General features: G+C 33.6%; 1 protein-coding gene across 2 annotated transcripts; it reads right to left on the minus strand.

Annotated features, from left to right (window-relative positions):
- Positions 1-2,850: 2,850 nt before the first annotated feature.
- LOC116025666 (probable LRR receptor-like serine/threonine-protein kinase At3g47570) lies at positions 2,851-6,110 on the minus strand. 2 transcript variants are annotated; one of them, XM_031266987.1, is made up of 3 exons: positions 3,823-6,110; positions 3,291-3,678; positions 2,851-3,090 (listed from the first exon to the last, which is right to left on the minus strand). In XM_031266987.1, exons 1-3 carry the CDS (start codon positions 5,606-5,608, stop codon positions 3,087-3,089), a joined length of 2,178 nt encoding a protein of 725 aa, XP_031122847.1. In that variant the 5' UTR covers positions 5,609-6,110; the 3' UTR covers positions 2,851-3,086. The 2 variants fall into 2 exon arrangements, with proteins under 2 accessions (XP_031122847.1, XP_031122857.1); XM_031266997.1 differs by lacking the exon at positions 2,851-3,090 and having other exon boundaries at positions 3,378-3,539; positions 3,821-6,110.
- Between the last annotated feature and the right edge of the window lie 3,020 nt (positions 6,111-9,130).

Raw genomic sequence — 9,130 nt, forward strand, 5'->3', positions numbered from 1 at the left:
TATATATATATATATATATATATATATATATATATATATATATATATATATATATATATATATATATATATATATATATATATATATAGTCATGATCAGGTGTGACCTGGTCATTAGGTGTGGTCGTGCGGCTTATTTTTAGCCATTAGATCATATCAACTCATCAAATCAACGCGCAATATATATATGTTACAGAACACACCATTCTACATACTAAAACGCACTAGAGGATTGATAAAACACACCATTCCACACAATATACCAAATACACCTATTCACTTAAAATTCATCAATATACTTAATAAAACACATCATTCTACGTATTAAATTAAAATGTACAACAACGTGCCTCATGTCAGATTATAAGCATACACTATTTACACATTAGAAAGCATGTGCTAAAATATGCATCATTCTACGTATTAAAATGCACCACACTTATTAGAAACACATGTGTTAAAGTACACACCATTCAATGTATTAAAATGCACTAGGCGACGTATTAAAACACACCATTTCACAACACAGTTACACATCATTTTATGTATGAAAATGCACTAGCTAATAGATTAAAACACACCATTCCACAACACAGTTAATGCACCAACATACGTAATAAAACGCACCACAACATGTATTCAAACGCACCACACTATGTACTAAAATGCACCATTCCAATTCACGTAATATAAATACTAAAATTACCATAATAACCCCACTTAAACATACGCGAATTTTAGTAGGATTAATGAAATTGGACAGTGTAGATTAGGCGGCATGACCACACCGGAGCTCGCCGCCGCATTTGAACAAAAATCTATATATATATATATATATATATATATATATATATATATATATATATATATATATNTATATATATATATATATATATATATATATATATATATATATATATATCTTACTTTTCTTACTTACATAAATAAATAAATTTAAATATATATAAATATAATAATAAAATTAACAAATAATGTACATTGAGCATTAATATTAAGTGCACCTAACGTTATGATTAGTTGCACTAAGCGTTATCATTAAGTGCACCAATGTAAAATACGTTATCATTAGGTGCAACAATGTTAAAAAAGTAAATTACTTGCACTATTAAATGAAAATGTTTGAACAACAATCCGCGATTGTTTCTAAGTAAAACAGTTACGATTTGAAAAAAAGTGCGGGTAGTTTTCGCGTCCATTGGAACGGTCGCCGAAACTACAGAATCTAAAAAAAAAAACTCAAAATATACTTTCTGCGATCATTAGAACGGTAGCTAAAAGTCAGATCTAGATATGAATTCAACATGCCTCTCAATGCATTTTGATCTATTAAAAAAATTAAAATAACCTCTCGCCAAAGTTGGTCTTTAAAAACAAAGCAAACTAGTCAGTACCATTGTTAGGAATACGACAAGATTGGTAGCAAGAGGTTATTCATAAGAGGAAGAAATAAATTTTGATGAGACCTTTTTACTTTTGGCATGATTAGAAGCTATTTGAATTTTTCATATCAATGCATCCTACAAGAATTTTATAGTGTACCAAATGCATGTCAAAAGTACATTATTCAGTGGATTTCTTCAAGAAGAGGCATATATTGAACAACTACGTACTAGGTTTTACGGTAATAAAAAGCAAAGGTGATATAGTTTACAACCTAAAAAAGTATTGTATGGGTTAAAACAAGACCTAAAACTTGGTATAATACTCTATCAATATTCTTGATTAATTGTGTGACTTCATCAAAAGTTTTGTAAATAAGACTTTATTTCAAATTCAAGAAGTATAACATATTTTGTTAGTACAACTTCACATTAATGATATCATTTTTTTCATGTGTAAGGACTCGTTGCCCCCGTTCGTGTACTTAAGGGGCTCCTTAGTAAGAAAAATGTCTACACTATTCTGCTCCCTAATTAAACACATGTACTAAAGGCACTCCTTGGTAAGAAAATCTTTCATACTATTCTGCTCCCTGAACACATGATTCTACGGACATATACTGTGACTGATTAATTACATCAATTGACTGAAAACTTTATGAGGCGAACTTGTATAATCCAAGAAGTTCATGTACTGTTTTTTTTTTTTGGTCTAAATCAAGACCCATCTTGAGAATGATTGTTGCTAGATTTTTGATAGGTCTCAATATGAAGAGTATCCTGAAGTGAGATTACACCAGGGCCGGATTTTAGGGCGTGCAAGATGTGCGACCGCACAGGGCCCCCAAAATTTTGGGGGCCCCTAATCCAGTCCTAACCTAATAGTTACTATATGTATTTGTGCTTATATTGGTCCAAAATCAGATTTTTTGCATTTTTCTCTTTGCAATTTTTCTTCAATTCGCAGTTTATTTATACTTTGATAGGGTCTCACTTATTTACTAGCACAGGGCCACACAAATAAAAAAAACCGGCCTGTTGTGATGGATCCTATCCATCAATGAAAAAGGTCTATGGTAAAATTGCTCAGCATGAAAGACAAAATACAGCCAATGCAAATAATCAGCTGTTAGTTGTTGGAAACACGCATGGTAGAAGAATCTTCAACATTATATTTTCTTATTGATTCAAAAATACATGGGTTGCAGACGATTAATGGTTTGGCTAAGGAGGTCAATGGCTTTTATTACTTATTATGAAGAATGTTAATGCTACTAGCAGAAAATGAGTCATTTTCCTAATAACACATATGTTTCTACTTCTTGCTTTAAGTTCTTACATGTGGATATTATTCTAGGTGTTTTTTCTATCGCAATTATCAGTAAACTCCAGAGACTGCAGAGAAGCATTGTCTAAACTAAAGGAGAAAATAAATTTGCAGGAAAAAGAAGTTGCAATGAACTCTCAAACTAATTAACTGCAAAAGGGAAAGGAGCAAAATCTTCAAAACATCAAAATTAATAACCAACATCACAAACGAAATAAAATCAAGTCAAATTCTCAATCAAGTACATTTGGAATCAATCAATCCCCATACTCTGCTGCTCCCCTTGATCTCAGTATCTGATATGTTGATTGGATTGTTGAAGTTGCAAACGCGCTGCTAGCTTGCTTGATACAACCTGCTCTAACTTTCATAGATTCACATGGTAGTATGACATCGACCAATATTGAATATGGCATGAAACAAAAACATTACACTTGTTGAGCATATAATATATAAAAACATAAATATGCAATCCAACTATCAGTTTAGACTTTTAATTGAGATTGAACACTTGAAAATTTTCAAAACACTAATTTAAGGAACGTCACAAATGAATTATCTCACCGAGGAATGGTCCTAATGTCTCCAAGTTTCACAATGGTGTCTTTGATTGAATGTAACTCCTTGACGGCATCGCCAATGCTCATTCTGTCCCTGGGTAACTCCATGGAACAAGCTATTCCAATCTTGAATATTGATACAAGGCATTCTATTATCTGATTCTGAAGTACAAGGCTTCTAGGTGTTGCATTAGCTTCTTTGTGGAATAGTTTTGGATCCACAATCTCAATGACTTGCTCAGGCATGCAAATTCTAACATAGTTATGAAGAGTTAAGCCATTATTGAAGATATCACTAGTAAGCCTTCTACTGGTAAATATCTCTAGCAAAAGGATTCCATAGCTATACATATCACCAAAAGTTGACAAATCACTTCCCATCCCATACTCCGAAAAAATTCAAATTCAAGCATTAGTAGTCTTTCACCAAAAATTATATATATATACTCTAAAAGTTTTTATGTTTAATGAGAATTGATTCTCTCTTAAAAGTTTCAAGATGATTAACTAAATTCAGAAAGGAGAATAGCGTACCGGAGCTGCATATCCAATAGTCCCTTTAATTCCAATAGATGAAGATGCAACTTCCGTGGGAAGAAACTTTGCTAATCCAAAATCAGCCACGTGAGCAACTAAGTCTCCATCCAACAAAATATTGCTTGGCTTCAAATCACAATGTACTAAACCTGCCTCCAATTGATTATGAAGATAATCAAGTGCATTTGCCACATCAATTGCGATATTTACCCTTTGTAATAAGTTCAAACTCTTTGAATCATTATTCTCTCCTGTGTCTTTTGAGTGGTTGTGCAACCAATTGTCTAGACTACCATTGATCATATACTCATAAACGATGGCGAAGAAGTCATTACCCTCATGGTCGATGCTACAACAAGTGGTCAAAACTTTTACCAAGTTTCGGTGCCTAATTTGCCTCAATGTTTCACATTCCGCCAAAAAGCTCTTGGATGCTCCTCTCACTTGAAGCTTGAACACTTTAATTGCAACTATTCCCAAACTACCATCAAGAATGCCTTTGTAAACCGTGCTGAATTTTCCAAACCCAATTATGTTGGATTTAGAAAATTCATTAGTAGCCTTCTGGATACTCCAATATGACACCTTAGGCATGAACTCTGTTGTTGCATCCAACGTTAAAGGCTGGTTGTTCTTCTGCTTGTAAATAAACACAATGAGAGCCACAATTATCAGCAGAATCAAAGTCCCACTTGACATTAAAATTACCAACTTTTGAATATGGGACAAATGTTTTCTTTCCCCTTTTCTTGGGCATGTTGGCAACCCAAATTGTGGAGTACCTCCACAAAGGTTGTTACCAACCAGCTCAACTTCAGTCTTGTGTTTAAAAATCCCTTCAGTTGGTATCTCACCTTCCAAATGGTTAAGTGATAAATTCAATCGCTTCAAGTACTGAAGTTTACCTAGAAATTTTGGTATATTTCCTGTAAGGTTATTACAAGATAAATCTAAAATTTCTAGGCTTTTTAAAGAACTGAAAGAAGGAGGGATAAATCCATGGAAAATGTTATGATCGATGTTGAGTTCAATCAAGCTACTCAGTGCACCCATGGTACTTGGAAGTTTGCCTAAGAACATGTTGTTTGAGAGGTTTAGTGACACCAAATTTTTGAACCCACCAATCTCTACGGGAAGAGGACCTGTAAAGTGATTGTGAGAAAGGTCTAAATGCACAAGTGATGTAAGGATAACTTTGGGAAAATTTCCTTGGAGTTTGTTTCTGGAAAGATCTAATTCTAACAAATACTTCAACTTTTCAAAACTTATCGGTATAGTACCTTGCAACTCATTGAATTGTAGGTAAAGCCGACTAAGAAGGGACAGATTTCCCAATGAAATTGGAATCTCACCAAACAATTTGTTTCCATTAACGAATAAACCATTGAGTTGTTGAAGGTTTCCCCATGAGCTTGGAATAGTACCGCCTAGCTGGTTTTCTGATAAGTCTAGGAGTTGTAAGTTAACAAGAAGATGAATATCACTGGGAATAGTACCACTAATGACATTTTCTCCAATGTAAAAATCCTCAAGACTCGAAAAGTTTGCTATGAATCTGGGCAAAACCCCTCCAAAATTGCAATTAGCAAGATACAGGGTCAGTAGTGTAGCAGGACTATAGAGAAGAGAAGACATGAAATCCAAATCAGTGGATTTTCCAGTACCAAGTGGATTGTCATAAAATGCAAGAAATTGTAGTCTTTTGAGTCCACCAAATGACGGTACTCCTCCAATAAAACCATTATGACGAACATCAAAATGGTGTAGTGCTGTGGCATTTGACATTGAGATAGGAAGTCGTCCTCTTAAAAGATTATCACCAATAAAAAAATACTTTAGATTTGGAAGGGTGAGCCTAAATTTGAAGGAAGATATCCCTCAAGTTTATTGTCTTCTACATTAGAATATACCAATGATGAGAGATTGAAAATGGACATTGGAATGGTAGAAGTCAGGTAGTTATTGTGTACAGAAATAAAAGAAAGTTTCTGCAGGCATCCAAAAGGAGTAGGAATTTTTCCCGTGAAATTATTTCCACCAAAAGATAGTTTCTTGAGTGATGAAAAATTGCCTATGTAAGCAGGTATCTCTCCCATCAAGTGGTTTGTGAAAACCGAAAGGTACTCAAGTTTGGACAGTGATCCAAACTCCAAAGGAAATGTACCCGTTAGATTATTCTTTCCCAAATAAAATTCTGTTAGACGAACACAATGTGAAAGGTTTTTTGGAATTTCACCTGAAAATACATTACTTTGGAGAACCAACACACTTAATCTTGTAAGTCTACCCATCTCTTTAGGAATTATACCTTGCTAGAGTGTTGTTGTGAAGAATCAATTCTCTAAGAAAACTCAAGTTCCCAATTGCAGGGGACAAAGAGCCTTGAAGGTTGCTGGACTCCAAATCGATTGTTACAACTCGTTGGTGTTTGTGACCACAAGTTACTCCAACCCAATTACAGAAATGGGTAGACTCATTCCATGATTGAAGAGGCGGAGGATCTCCGATGATGTTGGCCTTGAATGAAAGCAATCAGAAACATTTCCGGGCAGGGAGAAGGAAGCTTTACAGATGAAGGCAAATAAGGCATAAAAACAAAAAAGGGAGGAGCTCATTTTGTGGACAAGATACAAACTTTATTATACTGAATGCACTGGGACTGGGTGGAAAGATCCGAGTATATATAGAGCTCAAGAATACAAATTAAATTGTGCTGACTAATGAATAGTAAATATATCTAGCAAAATGAGACAAAAGTAATAAATTCTCTATAAATAATAATAATAATAAAATATTATTATTATTATTATTCTTTTTGAAGAATAATACACTTGTGGGTATATTTTTAAGTGGCGAACATTAGGTAACGTTTGATTTAGATTTTTTTTTTTTTAAGAATACTACATAGTGACTCTATTACATTGTATTTGTGTTTGATTTAGTATAATTAGATAAAGTTAGTATTTTCGCCCGTGCATTGCACATAATTAATTTTAGATATTATTTACAAAATTATAAATATTGTTAAATATTCAAAATTAGTAATAGTTATAAATTAGTATATATTAAATAGCAGTATTTTAAAATAGGTAAAATTGATTTTCATTCTTTATCCTATTTTATTACTGTATACTAAATTTATTAAATATTAAATATATCTCCTCAAAATTGATTTTCATTCTTTATCATATTTTATAGAGCAAATTGCCATTTTGGTCCACTGACTATAGGAGTCCTATTAATTTTGGTCCACGACTTTCAAAAGTGTTAATTGCATACCACGACTTTTCAATTTGTATCAATTTTGGTCACTCCGGCGAAATTGCCGGCCAAATGTCGCCGGATTCTCTTAATCCCTCTAATTTGGCTTAATTTAAGGGGCAAAAATGTACTTTCCATCCAAACAAAATAACCCAACCCAAACCCCTATCCCAAACCCGGTTCAGCTTACTATTTTGGATTAACCCGGTTCAGCTTACTATTTTGGATAATCCAAAATAGTAAGCTGAACCGGGTTTGGGATAGGGGTTTGGGTTGGGTTATTTTGTTTGGATGGAAAGTACATTTTTGCCCCTTAAATTAAGCCAAATTAGAGGGATTAAGAGAATCCGGCGACATTTGGCCGGCAATTTCGCCGGAGTGACCAAAATTGATACAAATTGAAAAGTCGTGGTATGCAATTAACACTTTTGAAAGCCGTGGACCAAAATTAATAGGACCCCTATAGTCAGTGGACCAAAATGGCAATTTGCTCTATTTTATTTATTGATATTTTTAATAGACACCATTTAAGAATGAATATATATTCTATATTTATTGTTCGTATATATCAATTGCTTCGTCGTGATCCCCTAGCATATTCTAAAAATATTATAATTATTGCACATAATAATTTATTGGAACTGGATGCATGTGAATGTGTTAATAACGTATTATTGATGTTATTAACGTGAATTTGTAAAGAATAAAATAAATGATTATTTCCTTATTGGTGTAGACTTATTGGAAACAATATTACCAATTAAATAGATATTATTTAATTTTCATATAACATTTTTTTTATCAAATAAGCTTTATTAATTATTTTACCAATAAATTATGTAATTAATATTAACAAAAGTTTGAGGAGGAAAAGTTGGGAGGAGGATTTTACTTTTATATATAGTATAGATAGTATAGATTTGTATATTTAAAAAAGAGCAAATATCATTTTTAGTCCTTCGATTATAATACATGTATCAATTTTGGTCCTTGATGTAACACCCCAATTTTCACATCTTAAATTTATTACAAAATCACTAATAATATATTGCGGAAGCTTATACATCTTACCAAAAGAAAATGGGTGTTACCGCCACGCTTAGGTATCTTTCCTATACCTAAACGCTAAGGCTAAACTTACAACATCAAATACAATCCAGAGTCTAACTTACTACCTTTGGAAATAGTCAATACAACCGGGTATTTCTTACAATGCTAAAACTTCCATGGTATCTATTCTAAGATAGAGTAGACCTCAACCTCAACTTCCATCCTATTCAGAGCTCATCGGGCTACATGAGCCCACGTTAGACAACATCTGTTAAATAAAGACACATTGAAGTGTAGTTAGCACGACGGCTAAGTAAGAAAATCCATGGTCACTCAAAATTCAACAAAGGTTTTTCAAAAACATATATATATGAGTTTTGCAACTTTACCCATTTGTTGAGATTTCACCTGCACATCAGTTAACAACGAAGACTTGTACAAAAAGAGTTTATCAAGCTTTCATTTTGGATACCGTCATTTCTTCTAAGTATCGGTACAGAGTAACTCTTTCTTATTTTTAAATCTTCCTTAGTTTCATATTAGCAAGCGTGAGGCCTTTGGAGTATTTTCTTAACTCCCTCTTTGACCACTTGGATCATCGAACTCGGGTTTAGTGGTCGTCACCCGGTCTAACACTGATCCCATGGACGTAAGGTTTGTTAGAATGATTCCTAGCTGGCCTAGCCAGGTCCATAAAAACGACACCTACCCGGACTTTTGGAGTAACTATACCTTAAGTGTGCACACCCCCATAGGAATTCCTCATCCTATGAGTTATACAGTACTCGGCGAATAGACTTCGCCCCTCTTAGTATGAACTGATCATACGATGTAAACAACCACTGGGAAATGGCATTTAAGCTCGCTTCATCCCGTAGGCTAATCAAGGTCCTCCTCAACTTACTTAGAAACTAAGGTTTTGGAAAACATTTTCCTTCCTTTAGTTTTTCTTCCTTAAATCATTCCTTTTGGGCATATTTCACATAATGAGTCCAA

This window comes from Ipomoea triloba, chromosome 1, assembly GCF_003576645.1.
Source record: "Ipomoea triloba cultivar NCNSP0323 chromosome 1, ASM357664v1".
NCBI classification, from domain to species: Eukaryota; Viridiplantae; Streptophyta; class Magnoliopsida; order Solanales; family Convolvulaceae; genus Ipomoea; species Ipomoea triloba.